At 36.0% G+C, this 24,921-nt stretch overlaps 1 protein-coding gene across 9 annotated transcripts in view; it reads right to left on the bottom strand.

Moving 5' to 3' along the window:
* unc79 (unc-79 homolog, NALCN channel complex subunit) overlaps positions 1 to 24,571 on the bottom strand; it is a 64,592-nt gene extending 40,021 nt beyond the window's left edge. For 2 of the 9 annotated variants that reach the window (XM_032547320.1, XM_032547324.1), the window contains exons 1-14: positions 23,858 to 24,047; positions 20,374 to 20,494; positions 14,564 to 14,877; positions 12,295 to 12,465; positions 11,300 to 11,395; positions 11,155 to 11,210; positions 10,105 to 10,234; positions 9,954 to 10,018; positions 6,826 to 6,914; positions 6,429 to 6,469; positions 5,235 to 5,263; positions 2,122 to 2,351; positions 1,861 to 2,032; positions 261 to 491 (exon numbers count right to left, since the gene is read on the bottom strand). In XM_032547320.1, coding sequence (XP_032403211.1) covers positions 261 to 491; positions 1,861 to 2,032; positions 2,122 to 2,351; positions 5,235 to 5,263; positions 6,429 to 6,469; positions 6,826 to 6,914; positions 9,954 to 10,018; positions 10,105 to 10,234; positions 11,155 to 11,210; positions 11,300 to 11,395; positions 12,295 to 12,465; positions 14,564 to 14,877; positions 20,374 to 20,494; positions 23,858 to 23,909 — 1,797 coding nt within the window. In that variant the 5' untranslated portion in view covers positions 23,910 to 24,047. Of the gene's footprint in view, positions 1 to 260; positions 492 to 1,860; positions 2,033 to 2,121; positions 2,352 to 5,234; positions 5,264 to 6,428; positions 6,470 to 6,825; positions 6,915 to 9,953; positions 10,019 to 10,104; positions 10,235 to 11,154; positions 11,211 to 11,299; positions 11,396 to 12,294; positions 12,466 to 14,563; positions 14,878 to 20,373; positions 20,495 to 23,857; positions 24,049 to 24,124 lie in introns of those variants that run through there. The other 7 variants (XM_032547323.1, XM_032547329.1, XM_032547327.1 and 4 more) reach the window with 7 other exon arrangements.
* Positions 24,572 to 24,921: the final 350 nt, after the last annotated feature.

Raw genomic sequence — 24,921 nt, 5'->3', positions numbered from 1 at the left:
TTCTTTTTCACTGATATCATGGGGAAAATGTCTTCTTATAAGTAAAATAGTGCGTCAGTGGAACTAGTACTTCTTTTAAAATCAACATTCAAGACTTAAAACAAGCTCCTACATTTTTCTGAAAAGTCGCCTTTAAATTAGTGCTATATTGCTTCAAGTGTACTAAGATCTGGACTGGAAACCAGACAAAAATACTTGGTAAGATTTTGTTTTTGCAGTGAATGCAAGATGATGATGAAGATCATTAGTGTTGACCCTACCCTGGCAAACTCGACCGGTTTAGGCAGCAGACACATGACCATGACGTCAAAGCGCACTTCACACACCGTCTTCAGCCATTTTGTGACAAACTGTGGCTTCAACTTCTCCACCAGGCTTCCCACTTCATCGTCCATCATGTAGGCAGTGGAGTGAAACCACTGGAAGACCATGCTGACGAGCCGCGCCAGGCTCTCCGTAGGCGTGATCTCATTGGGCGTGCACAGGCTCACCTGAACGCACAATAAGAACCAGTCAGAGCAGGTAACATGGATCTAGGGCTAGGTAATTAATCAAATTCAATCAATTAATTGATTAATCAAAATTTTGGTTTTGTAGATTGAATTTTTAGAAAATATGGGTTTGTTTTTTCACCCACTCCTTGCGTTTCCATATTTCAGAACAATGTCAGCTCACCCACGGCGGCCATCTTGTTTGACAAGAATGTTTTGCAGCTTTTATTTATAAGGAAATTGAATTCTGGTTAACTCTGACAGAATATCAAGGCCAGGCTACAATTTTATTTTTATTCTGGAAATAAAATTACAATAAAGTCATAATACTACCAGAATAAAGTCATATTAGGAGTGAAGTTGTTCTTTTTATGAGGACTCAGACTAAAAAAAAACCCCAACAAATTAAAATGGGTTTTTTAATTTGTTCAGCATCTTTTGAGTTTTACAAGTTTTACAGATAAGGAAATACTGAGTATTTTAACATATCAGAATCAAATTATTATCACTGGTAGAATTTTGAAGTGATTGTGCAAACAAGTGAGTATATTTTGAAGAATGAACTACACAGACAGCTGTTCACGTCAAGTTGCTCTAACTCTACCCCTGATTTCTGGTTCTGGGCTGAAACAATTAATCAGATTAATTGTGATTAATCAATCATTGAAATAATCGTCAACTAATTTAGTAATTGATTAATCGTTAACTGAAGAATGCAGACTCTAAGGCCATTTACTGAAAGAAGAACACAGTCCAAGGAGTAATTAAGCCAAAAATATGTGCAAAAATAAAAAAACAACTCAAGTGGGATAGTTTTAGTGTCACCTGGTCCAAATTCTGTAAAAATGTAACATCTTTTGATATCCAATTAATTGTTTAATCCAAAACACAAACATATCAGCTCCACACTGTATTGATGTTAAGTCAAGCAGAAAGGGCTGAACTTTTTGAAGTATTTTTACCTGCAGATGCATCCAAATGATCAAACATTCACTAAAGGAATGCTGTTATTGCATTTTAGGTGATAAAATGTTTATTAAAAGTGTTTTTAAATGTATTTCTAATATTATTGTAGAATGAGCTTAAGTGGGAACATGAAAAATATGCCGATATTTGTTATCGGATTATTCGATTAATAATTCAAATAATCGATTCCTAAAATAATCATTAGTTGCAGCCTGGGACTAATAATCCGTTGTACAACACACAAAAGGGATAGTTGAATTGAAAACCACTTTTTGAAAATATTTTCTGCCATTTGTAGTTTTGAGAAGAAAGACATTATAAAAATCGGCTCTGGTATGGAAAAAAATCAGGGATTTTATCTTTATTTGTGATCGCCCCTCCCTCCCTTGCTGATGACACACACCAGGAACCAGATGCCGAACTGACTGAGGAGCCGCTGGTCGTGCTGGTCGTCCTCCTTGTTGTCAAACTCGATGTTGTCCAGGGAGTGGTGGGAGGCGGACAGGCCCATCTGACGACGCCTGTTCAGCTCAAACTCACGCTGCTCTGCATAGATTTCTGCCTCCTTCAGAAGGCTGGGTGCATTTAGAGAGGAAGAGGAGTGAAAACAAAACGCATCCCCATGATTTCACATTACAGAACCGCAGCAGATCTGCGTTTGTACCTAATGACAGCTTCCACCGTGCACACCAGCTCCTCCGCGCCGCACTCCCGCGTGTTGATGGGGGGGGGCGAGGTCTGGTATAGATGGGTCTCAGCCGCAGCCCCCACCTCGCTGCTGTGGTGGTTGACATGGCAACGCTTGCAGTAGCGGACGGGCCTGTTGCCATGGCGCTCGCAGCAGCCGGCTGAGAAGCAGGTGACCACGGCCCTCCTGACATGAGAGCTGCAGTTCTGCGAGGAAAAGGAGGAGCGGGAGGAGGAAGAGGCAAAGACTGTTTATTTCTGATGTGAACAACCACGTTTTTTTAAATCAGCTCACTACTCTCTGATTGGAAACCTGTGCACATCAAAGTGAGAAAACAGCACATGTCAGTCGCTGGAGGTTTCTAAAAATAAAAAGGGAGGCATGGTAATCTGATCAGCCTCTTATCTGGCACCATTAGAGGAATACACTGCTGCCGATCAAATTAACACATCCGTCATGTGATGGAGAGCAGCTTCATTCAGCGTTCAACGACAAAACATTCATCAGCGACACACAGAAACACAAAATCTGAGCCCTGTTGGGTCCGTTGTAATCAAAGTTTGTCTAGAAAGTCCCGTTGGTTTAAGCATCGAACTCTAATGCAGAACAAAAAAGCAAACTCTGGTCCGCCTAACAACCTAGGTCTCAGTTCGATTAAAGTAAACTATTCGAACTATGTTCGAATGTGGATCCAAGTGGACTGGAGACCACTCTGTAAGCAGGAAGTGAACAAGACTAAACCGGAAGTTATCCGCGTCATCTTAGAAGGCATGTGCATGCGCAATGCATAATGAACTCATGATGGCTTCGTGACCAACAAAAAGAAAATATGTGTGATCTGTTGACCAATGTGCGAGAGAAAGATACATGGACAAAATGGCTGCTGTCTGGATCGATCTGCATGAGACGGAGAAGGAAAACATGTCGGACGATGTGGACAAGCTGCCCCCGATCTCATACTTCGATATAATCAATTATTTAATGAACACCAAGACGCATACAATCAGTGTTTCAACGGCTTTGTAAAGGACGTACGAACACTTTGTGTGAATAACAAGGTTCTGGTGACCGGCAGAGTAAGTACATGTATAACATACTTCTTAGATAGCAGAAAAGGCTAACTTAGCTAAGCTAATTTTGCTAGTTCGGCAGTAAGCACTACGGAATATCACTAATATTTATCTAGGCATTACAAAGAGGTGGGTAGCGTACTCAAAAACTGCAATCGAGTAATAGTTGTAATGTGCCTGTACTATATATACAAAAACCTATCGCTAGTGGGAGAAAGGGCTCGTAGTTTTTACTAAAGACAAAAGAAAGATCATACAACCGCTACAATCTGACGCTACTCCATTTTTGTTTACATTTTGTGAAGGAAGATGCGCTACTCAGTGTCTTCTTCAGAGGTTTTCATGTAGTTTCCTTCAGTGGTTCTTACTGCAGCGCCACTACAGGCGAGAAGGGGAACAGGTTTTTCAAACGGTTTGGTTCGTTTGCACAGTGCAGTGTGACGGTGAACTGCACCAGCTGAAAATATAACAAACATTGCAATTTTGGTTTCCATTCTAACCAAGCCTAACAGACTATCAGGTGGGAAAACATCCTAAAAGTATTTTTTGTTTACTTTCTAGTGCAAATACCTTAGCATACTTGAAAGAAGGCAAAACTAACTTACAAGTAACCTTTCACCACAATATTGGAGCTTCTTTTAAGTCAATAATTTCTCAGTATTGGCAGATTATTTAACTTCTAACATGGGAAAAAATGTCTTGCTATGTCAATAACCTGCTAGTGTAACTAGTACTTTTTCATCAATATTAAGGAATTAATTACTTAAAACAAGCTCCTTTTTCTTGATGAAATGTTTCTTGTAAGTTAGTTGTGTCTTATTTCAAGTGTACTAAAGTATTTGCACTAGAAACTAGACCAAAAATACTTGGTAAGGTTTTGTGTTTTTGCAGTGCAGGCCTCATGTTGTATTTTTAGGTAGAGTTCCCGTTTAATAACAACAGCGTAGGTGTAAATCTAATTCCTCAGAGTGATCAAGGAAGGATGTGGATTACATGGTGCTGAACAAACAAACCAGGGCGGAGCCCAGCTGTTTCCACAGACAACACGGGCCTGACAGGATTACCTGAGACCTGAGTCTCCGTGGAAACCAGCAGGGAGCACTTAGCCTGTGGCAGAGCATTCAGCAAGAGCAAATAAACATCACGGCCCAGTAGCAGCAGCTGCGTTTGAAATGGGGTATGCTGTTTTCTTAGTCCAGAATAAAATAAATTTAGTTAAGAAAATGTCTTGAACACATTTACATAGATGTAATTAAATCAAATAGATTGATAAGCTAATATCAACAAAAGGCTGCAAACGTTAATCTATCTAAATTAGGGATGCAAGTTAATGAGTTAATATAAAGTTAATTGATCTTGTGCAATGACTAATGAAAAGGTTTCTTAAAAACTTAAGTTTTCTCTTGTATCAAATAGGTCTTTACATAACATAAAGGGCTAAATTTTTCTTAATATGTTGAATTTAACAAAAACATAACTACATTTTAACATGGTTTTGTGTCAGATGATAGATTATTTAGATTTTTTCACATTATTATTCTTAGACATATTTATAAGATATAACAAAAACAGGAACATCTACTGAAAAGAAAAAAAGGATTAAAAGAATAAAATATGTCAAACATTTAATTCCCCAAGAACAAACAGATGTTCATGCAGAAGTAGCATCTGTAGTTGCTCTTAAATGTTTCTCCATTCAACTCAAATGTGAATTAAGCTAACAGCTATCAATGATGTCAAGTTATGACATCACAAATTTCTTAATCCCAATGTATGTAGAGGAAAGCAATTAAAAAGCCTTCTCTTTGTCATTATTCTGGCATTTAGCAAATACAAATTATTTGGTAATTCTAAGTGACTGTAAACAGGAAGCGTGATTTAATGCCCAACATCGAGAGAAAACAAGTTAATGTGTCCTTAAATACAACTTCTGTAAATATATGGCTTTATCTGCATAAAAAAAATACAGCAAGATGTATTAACACAGATCACGGTGAATATAAAGAATATTAAGCTTACCTTCTTTTGACAAATGGCAGATATCTCTGCTGCAAAGAAAATAAAGAATGATGAAAAACTAGAAAACACAAATATTTTCATGTCATGACAGATCACTTCTAAACATTAAAAACATGATTAATAAATGCAAACAAATTTTCATTTCATATTGCCTCTGTTTTTTATGTTCACACTTTAAACTTCATTTCTCTTAAGTGCAACACTACATGTTGAGTGTTAAAATGTTTAACAGATTATCTTAAAATGTAAAACCAATCATTTGAACCTTTGTTGCAACAGATATATATATATTTATATATTTCTTTGTCTAATTATGTATTTAAATTGTTTTAGCTCTCGGTGATGAAATGAGAAATCTGTCCTCATCTAATGTTCCACATTTTATTACATTTTGTATCATCTTTTACATATTTCTTAACATATTTATTGAAATGTGCTGACAGATAACGTATCTTCTCCTAGTGCAAACTAGAAACAACCAATTAGAGCCAGGAGGCGGGTCTTAGCATTGTCAATCACTCTATGTGCAGCGCTGCTCCTTTCCCTCCCTAGGCAGACACTACCACAGCTTGTAGAGAATGCTAAGGCTAGTTAGCATAGCCACTGATGACGGCGGATAAACTGTTTTCCTGTAATGCTAGGATGTTTCTCCAATTTGAGCACATTGATTAGCGCATACATGAGGATGATTGACAGCACTAAGACACTCCTTCTGGCTCTGATTGGTTGTTTTTGGTGGGAAGAGGGAAGACATCGATCGTTTCACAGATTATCAGTCTCATAACTAACTGTCACAACATGATGACAGTTTTAATAAATACGTAACATATCTTTTAATAAAAGTTACATACTGCAGCTTTAAGAAGATTTTTAGATAGCTGGAGAGGTTTGCTTCTTGTAAAAGATTTAATCATGTGAAAACTGCAATTTCTTTTATCTACTAACTCAAGGTGTCTGTCTAGTACTAAAATTTGTTTATGAAAACACACAAAAAAGAAATTTGTCAGGGGGCAAATAATGTTTTTACTAAAAGGACCAAAGAAATAACCAGTAAAAATCAAAAATCTTAAAACAGTTTGAGGCAGCTGTGCACAAGGCTTTAATACGGCATACTGGCTGCAGTGTTTTGTATGTAAAACCTTTGCTAGGCATGAGTAATCCATCTTAAACTGTTTATTTGCTGTACATGCTCACCTTGTGGCAACAGGACATCAACAAGCCATTCAGGATGATCTCTGCAAAGGTCATAGAAATAACAAAATGTTGCCTGATTTAGAGGTGAAATGCTGCACAGAGACTTAAACACAACAAATTCAGCTTCCCGACAGAGCATAAGCGCCGCTAAGCATCCTGCAAAACACTGCAAAGCCATGTAATTATAATCGTCTACATTCTGGAGAAATGAGGAACAAGTGCATGCACGTTTTTCTGTGATGATGATCTCATTAGCGGCACAGGGGAATTACATAACCCTGGCTTTGTGCTTTGGCTGAAGTGGAGACAGGAACAATGAGTCTGCAGGCAACAGGAGATGTGAGTTTGCAATGATTGTGTGTTTGTTTTGGAGAAAAGAGGTGAAGCAGATGCATACCCAGCGATCCTCTGGCTGCACTCCTCGCATAAATAAAGAGGTGGCGGCTTGTCTCCCAGCGCTACAGAGAGAGTAGGGTCTATGCACATCTGTAAGAGTCACAAATACAGTGGCTGTGTGGATTTCCAGCTCAAATACAGAGAATTTATTCACAAGATGAGAGATTTCTATTGTTGTTGAAAGTGGAAATTTTAGGCATAATGTTTATAAAATGTTTAAATATCGAGTCGTCATTATCATTTGAACCATATCACAATTACAACACTGAAAAGACAGAAAATCTTACTTGCAAGTATTTTTGGTCTAATTTCCAGTGTAACTATCTGAGTACACTTCAAATTAGACTAAACCAACTTACAAGTTCCTTTTCAGCACCCTATAAGAGCTTGTTTTAAGTAAATAACTCCTTAATATTGATTAAAAAGTGCTAGTCATTTGTGAAATAATCTACCAACGGAGCAAGATATTTTAACTTACAATATTGGAAAAATGTCTTGGTCCACTGGTGGATTATTTCACTTAAAACTAGTATTTTTTCATCAATATAAAGGGTTTTTTGACTGAAATCAAGCTCCTATATGTTGCTTAAAAGTTATTTATACATTTGTCTTATTTCATGTGTACTACTACTGCCAAGTTCCTCTGTTATTAAAATTCCTCAAGGGAAATTACCTTCCTCGAAGCTTGGTTAAGTTATGTGCATCATGTTGCGGCCAGTTGATTATTTATGTTGCGCAACGCTCTCATTTTCACCTATGAATTGTTGACGAAAGCTAAACGTTAGTAGCATAATGCCCAATTTTCAAGTTCGGTCCTAGAGGATTTAATTGATTTATGATGATGCCCGGATTAAAATACTTGGTAATATTTTGGGGTTATGCAGTGAAAGTACTTCTTAGACGCAATATTTGACCAGACATTAAGTTTCAATTGTCATCCGTGCATATTCTATATATAGTTTAGCCCATTTTATAGACTTTTTTTGACTTTAATGACCAAGTATGATGCATATTTCTGGTCTTGGAAATGCTAAAAATAACAAAGATCTGCTGGACAAATGCAAAGAAGGAAAAATAAGAAAAGACTCTGGAAAATGTACATTAAAAATCCCCAGTTTCATTTTCACAAGTATTCCTTTTCATGTCTCCTTGATATTGTGCAGCCTTATTTAAATATTTAGAAAATTGGATCTTTAAATCCTAATAATTTTATGGTGAAATTAAAATTTCCCCATGTAAGGCTGCAACCTACAATTATTTTACTCATCGATTAATCGATTATTCTATCAATTAATCAGATAAAACAATTGGTACACTGTGCAGATTTTTTTAATTAAGTCTTTTTTATACAATATTAGAAGTACATTAAGTGATTCAAACAAACAAATAATTCATTTCATTCTTTAAAATAATAAAATGAACCCAGTTTTGCCTAAATAACACCAACATAGTGCTCATTAAGTGGATCATTTATGGCAAATCTGCAGCTACAAAAACACTCTTAACATCAACATATAAAAAGTTCAGCTCTTTCTGCTTGACTTAACATTAATACTGACCGGTTGATTATTTTTTGTATCAACCAATTAATAATTGCATAGCAAAAGGTGCTTAATAGAGAAATGTTACAGAATTTGAACCGAGTGAATCAAAAAATGCCACTTGAGGAGTTTATGTACGTCTTTTTTTGTCTTAAATACAAAATGTACATATTTTTGTATAGTTCTGGCTTAATTTCTGCTTTGAGTATGTTGTTCTTTCAGCAATCTGCTTTTTTTTAGTCCGTATTTGATTAATCGACTCATCACAATTAATCTGATTAATCGTTTCAGTCCTTCCGCACTAAACAGATCATGTAAATAAAACACCAGGACACATTTATCTGCTCCTTAAAGCTCAATAACAATGGCTGTGTGCATATGCTGTGCCTGAGTCTGTGCTAAACGCTGCTGGCCTCAATGTTCAGATGGTGCACTGTAATTTACTGTGCTCACTGGATGCCACCCTGTCCTCCAGGGCTGCACAGGGTCACCGCTTCCAATTAAGGCCCCCTCCCCCATGCCGCCTTCCTGCTCCCGGTAATTGAAATCCAGCCCCCATCCCTGCTGCCCCATTCCAACTCTATTTGTCAGTTTGGAGCACAGTTGAGTCAAGGCAGGCGGGGATGATAAAGCAGAGAATCTGTGAGCTTTGAGTGGAGAAAAGCGGTTGATGCCACCGCCTCATGTATTTACTGAGAGGACAACAAAAGGTGAAAATAAACCTTAAATACACAGGAGCTAATTTATCATTGTAACTGGTGAAACATAGGGCTGTAACTAATGATTATTTTTAGTAAACGGTTATTCTATTTGATTAGGGCTGAAATGATTAATCGGATTAATCATGATTAACTGATAGACATTAAATATGTTGGTCAGTGTTTAATTTATTATGGTTCAAAAGGTTTTTAGCCTAGATTTAAATTTAGTAATCTGTTAATCATTAACTGTAGTACACAGACTAAAAAAAAGCTATTTGCTAAAAAAAAACATATTCACAACAGTAATTACGCCAAAATTGAACAAAATAAGCATAATTTTTTAATTTAGGATAAAAACACCTTTGTCTATAAATATGTTTTACCTAAAACTCCTCAAGCATCATAGTTTTAGCTTCACCTGGATCAAATTCATTAAAATAATGCTATGTTACTAGCTTTTGGGCAATAAAATGTTTGTCTTATTATTTAAAAGATTAACTGAATTGTTTTTATTTGCATCTTTTAATTTTATAATGTTATATAAAAAGGCTTAAGTGGGTTAAATAAAACATCTGTAGAATCTGCCAAAACTTTTTCCGATTAATTGATTAATCATCATAAAATAATCTTTACTATCAGTTATTCTGATGATTAATCGATTAATCTGATCAAAAAAGAAATTGGCTCATTTTCATATAACCACTTCAGCCACATTTCTAATTACTATTATAAATGTGGCTTTTTATTTTTAACTGAATGGCCTTTTTTATAATCTGCATACTCTAGTTAACGATTAATCAATTACTAAATGAGTTGATGATTATTCAAATTAATTGTGATTAATCATTTCAGCCCTAGTGAGATATGCGACAGATTTTTTTTGTTACCTTGACTGCAGGTTTGTTGATGGCGTTATGGCACTCGATGTGTTGACAGTGGATAGGATTCCAGGCTGAACAAATGAAAATTTTGATTATTGAATACTGAATCAGTTTGTTCACATCTAAAATAGCAAATATGGCCTCCAGGGAATCAAACCTGTGTACTGCAGCCCTCTGTATTCGCTGATGGCTCCCGGTGGCTTCAGATTGGGCCAGTAGTGAAACAGCATTTGCACAGCTGGAGGTTTTACTTGGGATGGGCCGTAAGATATGACATAAAGCAGGTCCTGAAACAGAAAATGTTTACAAAAAGCTTTATGTTTCCGCTTTAGGTAAAGAGTAATGGACGCACAAAGAAAATATTATTTTGTTTTTGTATTGTTTAACTTTTATTTTCTCAAGTTCAAACTGAATTTGGTTTATGCTGCAGGTATACCAGAGAGCATTAGAGTGACCCAAACATTAACAAATTCGTGTGTTTTCTAGATTTTTCTTTTTCCAGAAATCATTCAAATTTATTTATTCACTCTTCTGATGAAAGGTTTTCAATAAAATTTCTGAGTGATTTCTGTTGAAGTATGAGAAACTGAAACCTATTCTAAATATTCTAAATTTTTCACAACAATTTTGTGTCCTGCTAGTTAAGTTATTTATATTTATATCCTGGATTCACAAAGCAATGTTTAATATCAGCTTAGAGTTATTGCTCTTCCTTCCATAAAACTGGTTGCAGAAGTAATGGAAAAATATTTTTATTTTTATTTAATATGTAAGTAACCCTCCATTGCTCTTTGATATTGTTTTGTCTTGTCTGGGTTTTATGTTTGCGTAACATTGACTGTGTTGATTGAAATGGCCTAAAATTTGACTAGGTTGTGTATTTTGTGTATTATTTATTTTCCAGACACTTTTATGCCTTTTAAACCTGGAATAGTGTGTTTTTGTGCATTGGATTGCAATTTAAAATAATTTTTTAAATGCACTATTCTTCCAATGAAAGTAATTAATCTGATTAATCATTTCAGTTCTGGTGAAATGATTAATCACAAATTCAAGATATGTTTCCACACACATTAAATCTAACATATATGAGTAGCAGAAATGAACTTTTTGTTCTGTGACAGAGTTTGTTTTACCAAATGAGAATAATAAGGATCATCTTTACACAGATGTCTGCTTCAGATGGGAAAGGGAGCGCTTTGTTTACCTTCCACACTTCCTGTTTGTGCTTCATTAGGCACTCCAACAGCTGACAGTGATAAACTGGAACAAGGCAGAGATTGTGCTCTAAAGTAAACAGATAAAGGAGCACTTAACTGTGCAGTTTTCAAACTAGCCAACATGGCAGTTACCTGGGTTTGAGGTGTACTGCATTGCGATCATGAGCATAGATGAGGCAGACAGGTTGACGTAGGCAGGCACTCCGCCCTCCCTCCGAGTTGATCCCACTGCACACAGAAGGACATACTTAAAATATCATTTTTATGATACAAAGACACTATTACACATTATATTTGAACATGGTAAACTGAATCTGCTTAACCTATAGTAAAACTTGTTTTTCTTTTGCATTTTAATGTAGGGCTGAAACGATTAATCACATTAATCGTGATTAATCGATTATGGAAATAATCGTCAACTAATTTAGTAATCGATAATTTAGTTATTCAGACTCTTAAAAAAGGCCATTTGAAAGCCAAAAGTGTGTAAAAAATATATAAATTTTGCATTTCAGATAAGAAAAATCATATTTATCTGTTAAAATGTTCTATCTAGAACTCCTCAAGTGACGTAGTTTTACCTGGTTCAAATTCTTTAAAAAAAAAAAAATCTCCACTTTGGTACATTTTGCTATCCAATTACTGATTGGTTAACTAAAAAAAGAAATAATCAACAGATAAGAAAATAGTTAAAATTCAAATATGATGAACTCATCACGAAGTTGCAGGCAAATTTTGAAAGTGAATTAAAAATTTTTTTAAAATCGTATAAATAATTGAGCAAGATAAAAATATGATGCTATAAATTTAGTGTCTAAAAAGTTCATTCATGTTCTAAAATCTTTTAATGTGGCTGAATTAAAACAAGTTTAGGTAGAAATTACTTATTATTTCAAGTAGTCGATTAAAAACTGCTTTTAGTATTTATTTATTTGCCTGATGTCAAAATTAGTTTAAGTAAAACAAAAAGGCAGAAATGGAAATAATCTTTGATGAATTACTGCACTGTTCAGACTATTTTCTGTTTGCTTCAAATGTTTATTTTCAGTATTTTCTATTTGCTTAAAGTTTAAAAACGACGGGATGTGAATGATTTTTGAAATCCTTCGTCTTCAGGTCGTACTCACGTATCGCCATGGGGAGGAAAGAGGTGCTCAGGTACTCGATGATGTCTTTATGGAGGAAGGGGGGGAATGTGGCTAAGGTGGAGATCATTGTATAGGGCAAAGTGCTGAGAATATCGTCGCTGAGGAAGGGAAGAAGGCAGGTTGTTGTGTAAAATATGGACTGTCCCAGATCTGATGAGAAACAGAGAGGGCAAAAAAACAAACAAAAAAGGACAGAGATACACAAACACGCATTCAATCATCTGCGCATATAGCATCCTGATACTGTATGCAGCCACTGGGTTACATGAATGGCATTTATTTAATATTACAGCAACAGAAAACAAAAAACAACAGGATTAAGAGCTGCTGTTGAGGTCAGTTAGCTGTCTGCAAAACGCTCTGAGGTACAAATCAGAGAAATCTAATCTAGAAGATGGCTTTTCATGCTTTAGAGCTTAGTTTTATAAAATACTGTGATGCAGGTGTGGTGCAGAGCAGAGTGATTATACTTAGGGCTGAAACGATTAATCAGATTAATTGTGATTAATCGATTCTTGAAATAATAGTCAACTAATTTAGTAATCGATTAATCGTTAACTGGAGTAAACAGACAAAAAATGGTAATCTGGTGAAAGAACAACACAGTCAAATCAGTAACTAAGCCAAAACTGTACAAAAATATAAACATCTTGCTTTTATGATAAAACCTCCTCATTTTTAGCATCACCCGGTTCAAATTATGTGAAAAAAATAGCAATTATATTAAGCACCTTTTGCTATCCACACTGCAAAAACACAAAATCTTACCAAGTATTTTTGTCTAATTTATAGTGCAAATATCTTAATACACTTAGAATAAGATCTATCTAACTTATACAAAACTTTTCAGCAAGAAATTCACACTTATTTTAAGTGATTAATTCATTAATTTTGATGAAAAAGTAATTGTTAGTCTGCCAGATTATTTCATTTATAACAAGACATTTTTCCCATGTTGTAAGTGGAATAATCTGCCAGACAAACAATTACTTTTTCATTAATGTCAAGAAATTAATTACTTAAAATAAGCTTGAATTTTTTGCTAAAAACTTATTTAAAGTGTACCAAAATATTTACCTTAGAAACTAGATCAAAAATACTTGGCAAAATGTTGTAGTTTTGCTATCTAATTATTAATCAGTTAATCCAAAAAAAACAAACAACAGATTAGCTATACACTGTATTAAGTTAAGTAAAAATGATTGAACTTTTCACATGTGGATGTTAAAAGTACAGATGAATCCTTTTCTACAAATGATCAAACATACACCACAGAAATGCTGTTATTGTTTATTTTCTTATTTGAACAATTAAAATAATGGTGATATCCAAAATACATTTAAAAAATAACATATTTTAAATGTATTTCAAATATTTAGTATAGAATGAAGTTAAAAATCTGCAGAATGTGGCCATTTTTTATCTGATTAATTGTCAGAATAATCAATTACTAAAATAATTGTTAGTTGCAGCCCTAATTATACTCTGAATCATTCTCATGCTGCAAAAACACAAAATCATATCAACTTTTTTTGGTCTAGTTTCTAGTGCAAATATCTTATTACTCTTGAACTAAGACAAACTAATTTAAAAGTAACTTTTCAGCAAGATATAAAGGCTTGTTTTAAGAAAATAATTCCTTAATACTGATGTAAAAGTGCTTGTTCTACTGCCAAATAAAATAACTTGTAACATCAAAAGATTTCTTGTTTAAGTGAAATAATCTGCCAATGAAACTACTACATTTTAAAATCACTATTAACAAATTATTTACTTAAAACAAGCTCAAAAATGTTGCTGAAAAACTACTTTTGAGTTAGTTTGTCTTATTTTAAGTGTATTATGATATTTGCAGTAGAAATTAGACCAAAATACTTGGTGAGATTTTGTGATTTTGCAGTGCAGGTGTGTTCTGAATGCATCTAAAAACATTACATTAGACTATATTTGCACATGACAACGTGTCTAAAAACATTTTTTTTTTCCAATTAATTCTTTTTGCATAACAACAACATGCAGTCAGGTTATGATGCACAGAAGAGAAGGCGTAATTATGTCTGGATTATCCAATGGCTTATGAAAAGTTGACAGGATCCAGCGTGCTCCCAAGCACCCCATGCATCCCTCAAGATCCTCAGCAGGACTTCTCTCCAAAAACGAGGCCAAAAAAAGCAGCAGTGGCTTCATGCAGGCCAGGCGGCTCGAGGATGATGATGACAAACAGTGGAGCACTGGGGCCTTGACTCACCATGCTGACCGTGCTGCAGCAGGGGCACCAGGTCAAGCAGGGTCACGAGGGTCACATAGAGGCCCTGATAGTCCAGAGAGGGGTACTCTGAGAGCTGAGCGTCCCGACTCTGCTGCCCCTGCCCCCCGCGGTCTGACGGGGCATCGCGCAGAACGCTGTAAAGGAGGGAGCGAGTAACTGTAGGGTTGATGGAACTGACTTGTGGTCTTAGAGATGGGGTGAGTGGGAATGGCACAGGAAAAAGACACATGGTCATGGGCACGGCCGAATTGGAAGCTTCCTGGTTCTCCTTCCTGCCTGTGCGGGACAGAATGCTGCTCCGGGGGCGGGAGGGGAGGGGAGGGAGGGTAGGAGAGGGGAACAAGGGAAAAAAAGAGACAACAAAGACACAAAAAAACAGCACATTACATTGAAATGGCACTACAGAGACAGCGTAAATAGAAAAAAACAAACCCAGATAAACCCCACATAGGATGCAGTGTCTCACTGTTGGCGTGTCGCTGAAAGACACGGGTAAAAAAAAAAAAAAAACATTTTTCCCTGCTTCATCCGTTCAGAGTGGCGGAAATTCAATTAATCTCGTTTTGACTTGCAAAACAAAATATAAAAGAAAAACATGAGCACAAACTGCAAATGATCACTGCATCTCATGCGTATCTGGTGACAAAGAGCAAAAATATAAAAAATGGCATGTTTTCAGTGGCAACCCCATACTTCTCCAAAAAGGGACAGCGCAAAGGACTGTCCCTCAATGGCTGCCGTAGTCCAATCAAGCAAAGCCTGCAGCTGCCGTGCAAAAATAAACGCCAATTGGAGGTGGAGTTTTGCAATTTAAAATAATTTTTTTCATGTTTTGTGGGGCTGTCAAGGATGGGAGTGACACCAGATTGGTTCGGGAAAATACAGAGGTGACACTTTTGAAACATGCTTGAGCCAATAATAAACATGTGTGTGAGGTTAGATCAAGTGCTCCTAGGTCACAGCACATGTTTATTGCACCAGAGAGATAATGTCAGTATGCATACGTTATGATACTGCACCAGTATCATCAGGAGAAATAATGAGATCCAACAGGCATATGGATTCAGGTTTCTAAAATAGATGTAACGACTAATCTACAGTAGAGAATTAATGACAAAGGAATAGGTTGTATCAGAAGGGGGGAGATGACTGGTAGCATCATGTTCGTGAGCTAATGCAGGATGGACAATTGTGTTTGCTGTCCCCTGGGGAAGGTGGTGGACAAATTGGACTTTGGGAGAAGGAGAACAAAAGCAAAAACTAGTCGGGTTGAGTGTGGAGGGAGGAGAGAGGGGAGGGCCAGAGAGCATTGCTCTTTTTTTAAAATTCACATTATAAACTCTATTCTATCAGAATGATTGGGATTTAAATGACAAGAGCCCAGATTTTCTTTTTAAATCTACTTTGTCTTAAAGGTCACTCAAAAAAGTAGACTTACAGCATCTAGAGTCCGAGGCAAGTGAGAAAGGGGATTTAGAGGCAGTTTTTACATTTAACAGCAGAACATACAGTACAGCATCGGACTGATCCCCTCAAAGTTATACTCTGCAAGAGCCGAGTCTCTGTTCACTGCAAAAACACAAAATCACACCAGGTGGTTTTCTAGATTCTACTGCAAATATCTTAGTTCATTACTTTAATGGTAATGTTCAGCAGGTAGGAGCTTGTTTTAAAGGAGGCACATTTTGCACGTTTTTGTATCCTTTCAAATTCCTACTGCTTCTACACTGCAAAAACACAAAATCTTAAGTATTTTTGGTCTACAGTAGATTCTTGTGCAAATTTCTTAGTACACTTGACAAAAGAAAAAACTAATTTACAAGTAACTTTTCAGCAAGATATAGGAGCTTGTTTTAGGTCAATAAGTGCTTAATATTGATTTAAAAAGTACTAATTCCATTGGCAGATTATTTAACTTATAACAATACATTTTTCCCATATTATAAGTGAAATAACCAACAGAACTAGAACTTTTTCATCAATATTAAGGAGTTATTTACTTAAAACAAACTTCTGTGTCTTACTGAAATGTTACTTGTAAGATAGCGTTGTCTTATTTCAAGTGAGTTAAGACATTTGCACAAGAAACTAGACCAAAGATCCTTGGTAAGACTTTGTGTTTTTGCAGTGTAAAAGCAGCCTAAGAGCTTGAAAAAAGAAACAAAAAAAAAACTGTCCATTTTCTTGCCAACAAGTTAATGCTGTTTAGTGTCTAAAAAAACAACTTGTTTCAAAGATCTCCGGTATGTTAACGTCAAAGTCAGTAGCCACTGCCGTTACCTAGCAACCCCAGGAGAGCCCGGCCCGTTACCTAGCAACCCAAGTTAAACCGAAGTTAACATGAATAGTAACTTATTAGATGATACTACAGATGTAAGAGGGGTGGGTGTAAAAATAAGTTCATACTTCTACCCAGTCATTTGAACATGTAAATGTACTTTACTACTTTTCTTGTTTGCTTTTGTTTTAAATTTGTTTTGTCTGTATTTAACGTTGTTAATTCTTTTATTACCCTACGTTCAATAAAGTCAAGCTCAAACCTGAGCAGAGGACCAGCACGTTTGGTCAGCATACAGCGTTGTATGCACTGTACAATGGCTGCTGGAAAAGAGAAATCCTTTCTTGTCCACTTACCGTCCAGAAACCACTCCTTGCATTCTTGATGGTTGTGCAGGAGACTCCACTTTTGCTTTTCAAAGATGAGCGGTTGTATAATTGTGCATCATTTATCAGCCATTTTCACATGCGAGTGTAAACGTTGAGTTGGGGGTGTGGCCAGCAGCAGCTTATCTAGATTTAAAGTGATAAGACGCCCTAAAACAGCTCATTATCTAAGAACGATTTTGTGCAAAAATAAAATTGAAGAACAGTCTATTGATTATTGTTTAATCAATAGACTAACCTGTTCAAGGAACCACAATAGATCACTTTTAAGTCAGTACTTTTTTAATATTGATAAAAATAAAAAATGTCAGGTTTTCTAACTTATTACAAGCAGTTTTTTCCATGTTATAAGAGAAAAATCTGCCAGTGGAACCAGTATTTAATGTAAACTCCTTTACCTTGATAAACACTTTCTTGTAAGTTAGTTTTTTTTTTAAAGTGTACTAAGATATTTGCAGGAAAAACTAGACAAACATATTTAGTGATACTTTGTGTTTTTGCAGTGTTGGCTCAAACTGGGTGAACGAGAGTCTGCAGCTCAGAGTATGACTTTTTCACTGCCCGTTCATCAGAGAGAAAACATCATTAATTTGAACAATGAACACAGACATAAACAGTCACACACACTCTTTCTCTCACCCATACACACACACACACACAGTGGACATATACAAACAGAGAAAACACTTATGAGTCACACCCACACCCACGCATACAGACAACAGAAAGAACTGCAAACATAAAGGACACCAAACACATGTAGAATGCACTGATACAGAAACATGACATACATACACTGTAAAACTCTACAGTGCTCACTATATGTGCAGTAATGGACGTGTTCGTGTGGGAATGGCTACAATGAAGTCTTAAAGTCTAAACTCCGATTTCCCTCATCTTTCAGGAAACAGATGCAAAAAAAATCATTTGTTCATTTTCTGCAGCTAACTGCAGAATTAGGGGCTGAAACGATTAATCAGATTAATCGCGATGAATCAATTATTTGAATAATCATCAACTAATTTCGTAATATATTAATTATTAATTATATTAATTATTAACACATAAAAAGTCATTAAGCATCTTTTGCTATCCAATTATCAATAATTTAATCCAAAAATAATCAACTTGTAATGATAAAAATGATCAAGCATTTTAGCCAATAAAATGTGTATTTTTCTTGTTTATAATAGGAATTTAAAATAAATAATGTTAATTTGCAATGTTTTATGTATTTCTAATATTGTGTAAATAAGCCTTAAATGAAAAATCTGCAAAATATGAAAACAAAAATTTATTGATTAATCAGTTAATTGCCAGAATAATTGATATGAAATATAATCCGGAGATGCAGCCCTAGTATGAGTCAGCTGATTAATCTGTTATTGAAATAATCATCAACTAATTTAGTAATTGATTAATTGTTGACTGGAGTATACAGACTCAAATAAAAAGTAATCTGCTGGAAGACCAACACACTCAAAGCTGTAATTAAGACAAAACTGTGGAAAAAAATAAATTTTGCATTTAAGTGAAACAAAAAACAAACATCTTTTTCTGTAAATATGTTGTGTCCAAAACTCCTCAGGTGGCATTTTTAACTTTACATAGTTCAAATTCTGTTAAAAAAAGTAGACATTAAAGGAATGCTATGTTATTCCATTTTAAACTGTGTATTTTATTATTCATAATAGGAATTTTAAATAAATAATGTAAATTTGCATTTGTTAATGTATTTCTAGTATTGTATAAATGAGCCTTAAATGAAAAATCAGCTAATTTCATTTAAGGCTTATGCTTATGCTGATTAATCGTCAAAATACTTGATAACTAAAATAATCGTTAACTTGTAGGAATCAGCTGCCAACTCCACTTTCCGTTTTTCTCCAACCATAAATGCTCGTCTTTGTTTCTTTTTCTGGTTTCCTCCACGCCCGGCCGCAGGAAGCGCAGGTGTACGGAGGATCCCAAAGTCCCAGCAGAGGAACTCGGCTCGTCTAATGGTGGGCAGAGGGATTTACTCTGCATATCTGAGGCTAAGAGGCCGCTCCAAAGGAAGACATCAAAGCTGTACTGAGGCTGACTGACAAAAAAACCAACTTCACCCTGCAAAAACACAAAATCTTACCAAGTATTTTTGGTTTCTAGTGCAAATATCTTAGTGCACTTGAAATAAGACAAAACTAATTTACAAGTAGCTTTTCAGCAAAATACAGGAGCTCATTTTAACTTAATAATTAATTAATATTGCTGAAAAAGTACCAGTTCCATTGGCAGATTATTACACTTAAAACAAGAAATATTTCCCATATAATAAGTAAAGAGTCTACCAATGGAACTAGTAATTTCTAATTGATTTTAAGGAATTATTGACTTAAAACAAGCCTCTATATCTTGCTGAAAAGTTACTTACTTATTTCAAATGTAATTAGATATTTGCACTAAAAACTAGACCAAAGGTACTTGGTAAGATTTTGTGTTTTCACAGTGTAGGTGGATTCGATTTGTGCTGGGAGCTTCCAGCGAAGGAATAATCCTGAGGAATAAAGTGGAGAATTGAGGCCAGCTGCCAATCTCTAATCTCTAGATTGCACCATCAGCTGATAATAATAATAATTTCAGTGGAGCATGCAAAGTCACCCGTTTTTTTTTGGCAAATGTTAGCTAAAAAAGAGAAGACGAGACAAGGCCAGCCAGGAAAACTCAAATCCCTGCAACTAAGATAACAAAAATGAGGAAATGACACATCTTAAGATGGGATGTGTCTAAAATGGCTGCCTGCTTGACCCCGCTGGAGAAGGAAATAACACACTGTTCCTTCTTCACAGCACCCAGGAGAGCAGCCTGACCCTCCGGCTGCACAGTCAGAGCAGCAGCCCCTCACCCCCCTGGGAAGGACGAGGCGAGGGAAAACTCATGGCAGCTGAGCACTGAATCAATAAACATCACCATCTACCTCTACGCTAACACCCTGAAAAGACTCAAATATGCTGCTTTCCTCACAAATCCTACTCCACTTCCTGTCATGCTCGGTATGGTGTCACTGTCATCCCTTTCAGCAGGGTTGTGGAATAATCTAATGTGTTGTACTTCATGTTTACTTACTATGCACTCAGAGTACTTACCTGAGGAGGGTTTGGGAAAAGTATTTCAGTGTGTTTGCAATGTCTGTTCCGGAGGGCACAGGGTAAATATTGTGTTGCACACGGTTGTGATACTCTTGCAAGTATCGTATCTTAGAGGCAACTAGACAAAATAAAGAGCAGAGTAAGAAATCACTGTTTTATCTCGACACAAACACACAGAACTGCACATAAATGATGATAACAAATATCTCCGCCACGTCGTTTCAGGAATAAAATTGCGTTTCCATCAAATCCGCCCCTGAAGGTTGTTTTAAATATGCCAAACCCATAGGGGGCAGTGTGGCGCAAAGCTAAAACCTGTCAGCCAATCAGAATCCTTCAAAACAACAGCGGCTTTCTGTTAGCAAAACAAACATGGCGTCTGGAGTTTTGGAGTTTGCCGGAGTATATTTCTGTCAAAAAACTCAAAAAGTCTGAGATTAATCTCAGAGATTTTCTACAAAAATTTAGGAAATTTCTGTGTTTTAAATGTTGAAAATTTCTTACTTTTGGAACTCAAAAATATTTGAGATAAATCACTAAATTTCAGAAGTTTTTGATGGAAACTTTTATTTTAATTTACTTACTAATACATTGGCATAAAATTCCCTTCCAAGTTTTGAACTGACAATAAATATCCACTTAGAATTTTTTTTTAAAATAAATAAAATTGTGCAACGTTATTTGCTTGATTTTACGTTGGGGTTGTTTGGCACGCGGCTACTTTTGAGTCAACATTCTGGGCCTTAAATGTAAATTTTCTGCTGCTGCCTGGCAGGGATCCACTTGTGCAGCTCTGCAGTTCACGACGTGGATGTTTTAATTACATTTAAACCGTTTCTCTGTTCCCATGGCTGCACCAGCTGACCTTTAACGTGCTGCAGCAAGGTCACTGCAACCCCTAGAGGAGGCAGCAGCAGCAGCAGCCTGCTAGCTCATAGTCAAAAGGCTACTGGTTCAAATCCCAGTACTGGCTGGGAAAATCTGGTCTGTGTGAACGTGGGAAGGAGCTTTTAACGCATGACACTGTGGGACATTTCAGCACTAAGCCCAGCTGGCTGCCTGTGTTCTTCTGCTCCCTGTGGTGTTTATGGGACTTTGTTGTTTTTGAAATATAAACAGAGTTGAAACAGAGACATGCTGACCCGGTTTCTGTTGCTTCAGTAGAGACTCTTACTCTCTGACCTGTAAATGACCAACCCTGAAAATAAAGGCTGCCAGACATGCCATAACTCTACCTAAGAGATTAAATCACAGAAGCAACCAGATATTTATATACACTGTATTAGGGCTGAAACGATTAATCATGAAGAATTGATTATTAACATAATCATTAACTAATTTAGTTATCGATTAATCGTTAACTAAGAAGGGCTGTTTGCTGGAAGAACAACACACTCAGCAAAAATTTATCCAAAACTGTACAAAAATTACACATTTTACATTTAAGATGGAAAAAGATTTGTCTGTAAATAAATTTACAAATGTGTTTTTACATTGTATTGATGCTAAGTGAAGCAGAAAATGTTTACCTTTTTACATTTTTAGCTGCAGATGCATCCTTTGCTACAAACGATCAAACGTTCACTATTGAAATGCGCTGTTATTGTATTTTAGGCAATAAATTGCTTATTTTATAAATTAAAAAAGAAATTAAATCGTTTATTTGCATCTTTTATTGTTTTTCTAATATTGGATCAGACTATCTGATTAATCGATTAATCGTCAGAATAGTTGCATCCCTGCACTGTATGAAAACACACCTAACAGTTTTTCTTACATTCTGACTTTAAATCAAATTTTATTTTTCTTGCTTTAGGTCATTTAGGATTCCCAAAATAATTTCTGTAATCTGAATGCCAGAATAATACGAGAGAGGGTTAACTTTCTTGAAACTCGGAGGTTTACACATACTTCTTAATATTTAATTTAAGCCATATAACTTGGGTCAAACATTCTGTTTTCCTCCCACATGTTTGTCATAATAGTTTGCAGTAATTTTGGCCCATTCCTCCCAACAGAACTGGTGCAACTGATCAAGGCCTCTTCACTCGCACATCTTTTCATCTCTTCCCACCGTTCTTCTATTCGTCTCAGACTTTGTGACGGATGCACCAAAGCATTAACTTTTCTGGCATTAAGTCAGTTTGTAGCTAATTTCATGCTACGATTAAGCGTCTCTGTCGATCTGGAAGATGGATTTGCATCCAAGCTAGATTTTTAGATGTTTAGATTAACATGATGCTTCCATTAGGCCTGTTGCAATTAATTGCACGATCAATTAAAACAAGCTCAATAATTGCTCACATGATTGCTTGTTCTTCTTGACTTTTGCTTTCTATCAAAGACCGGATGACAACAAACTTCACTCTGGTGTCAATAAGCCCCATTTTTAAGGATAATTTTTTTATCACAAAGACTTAAGTATCCAATTTATTGATTATTTTGTCTTCTTATTTATTTTGGATATTCAAAATGTCTTCCAGTTCCAGTGTGAAATGTCCTTTAGAAATTTGAGAGGCTGTATTTGCATTATTATGTTTTATATCACTTGAAAAGCTTAGCTAACATCCCGGACAAACACATTTCAGCTTCATCAGTCTGCAGGATATTTCTCCCAGATGTGTATTTCCAGTCCTCTAATTTGGGTTTTTAATATTGCTTTTCAAGTAATGGCTTCTTCCTCACTCAGTGTTTTTTTTTTTTTTAGTCCAAGTTGAAACATTATTTTCTTCACTCTTTTAGCAGCTTCAGCTAACATTTTCACAAGACTTTTTGCTTCTTTTTCTCTGGAGTTGACTCAATTCACACCTAAATATGTTTATCTCTGGATATCTGGTGTGATTTATTTTTGAATTTTCCATTTTGTCACACAAAAAGTATCAAGTTTGAAATGTGAGACATTATACCCTGGGATTTCACTAATTATCCAAAGGTTAATTTATAAACATATGACTCATAATTAATAAAAATTTTGACATTTATTGTTCATTAACATCCAACCTATAGTTTATAGGAGAGACCTATTTATATAAAACTTTGTAAACACAGCAACAAATATGAGTTAAAAACATAATATTTCTGTCTGTCTCCTTTTATTCTGGCATTTATCAAACAAAAATATTATTTATGAAATCCTGGCTGACCTAAAACTCTAAATATTAACTCTGATTTAATGTCAGACAGCAAGAAAAATATATTATTTGTCTTTTTATACTCTAAATATTAATATGTAACAGAACCACTGACCTTTAAGGTTTTAATCAATATTATTTGGGGGTATTTTAGTAAAACCACAGCAACAGGATTCTTTTTTTAAAGCAACAGACAACTTTAAGGCGCAACGTCTGACCCCAGGTTTCCTGTTTCTACGGCAGCAGCAGCAGAGCTGCAACCTGTTTAAAATGAAGGGAAAATCTCTGCAGCAACAGATTTAAACACTGAGGGACCAAAATCCCACCATCTGATCCTGTCAGAACCGAACCTTTCATCTCGACCTTGAGAGCATCCTCACGCCACGCAGACACGTCAATCATTCACACGGAAACGAAACACCGCGACCAACATCATCATCATCATCATCATCATCATCATCCTCCGCAGTGAGAGGACGCGTTCATCACCAAGGACAGCTCCCAAATCCCCCTCATGTCGCTTTCTTGGTTAAATTTAATTTTTTAAAAATCACATTTCTCCAGAACCAACAGGGATGGGAGAGGGGAGGGAAACACGCACACGCTCCGGTACTCACACTGCTCTGCCTTCGTGGACATTTCGCAGACACTTCGGGAGACATAAACCCGGACTGTCAGGTGTTTTGGTGTTTAATGTCCCTCCCGGTGGTGTGTTTCCCTCACTGGATGCGTGCGCCCTTTCCTCCAGCCAGGCTCCGTCTGATTGGACCATCTGCGCCGCGGACAAAGCGCTGCGCTGCGTCGGTTTCACACATCCACATTTAACCAAAATTAAACCAGAACCCGTTTTACGGCTCAAGTTTCCATCCCGGGAATGTTTTTAATTTGTATGCTGCTGATATGAAGGGAAATGCTGGCTGGGTTCTGGCTCTGCATCCCTTTCCAAATGGACTGATCCGGATTTGACAAATTGTCATTCAAGAATCCGAACAACCCAATGAGCTGAAAACAGGAAGGAAAACCCTGACGCTAATTTTACATAAAAACAACCCGCTGGACACGTCAGGACTTGTAACAGATTAAGAGGAATAAACATGCAACAGATGGTTTTTTTACCTGCTTTAATCTTACACCAACATTATGATGCTTTTTTAATGTCTGCAGATATAAAATCCAACATTTTATCAATATATTGTATTAGTCTGTGAGCCTTATTGTTGTAAATGTATTTTGAGCTCCAAGACTCAGTTTTAAGGTCTGAAACTCTGATATGAACTTTTTTTTAAAAAAAAAATCAAGGCAAATATCACAAAGAAAGTTATAGATTTCCACAAATCTCATATATTTTGAGAACAATTTCCAGTTGACAATTATTTGCAGATATATACCTCTGGGAAAAAAATGATCTGTTTCT

The sequence above is a fragment of the Xiphophorus hellerii genome, chromosome 19 (genome assembly GCF_003331165.1).
Source record: "Xiphophorus hellerii strain 12219 chromosome 19, Xiphophorus_hellerii-4.1, whole genome shotgun sequence".
Classification (NCBI taxonomy): Eukaryota; Metazoa; Chordata; class Actinopteri; order Cyprinodontiformes; family Poeciliidae; genus Xiphophorus; species Xiphophorus hellerii.
Note: the sequence above shows the minus strand (reverse complement) of the source record. Positions and strands in the feature narration are given on the sequence as shown.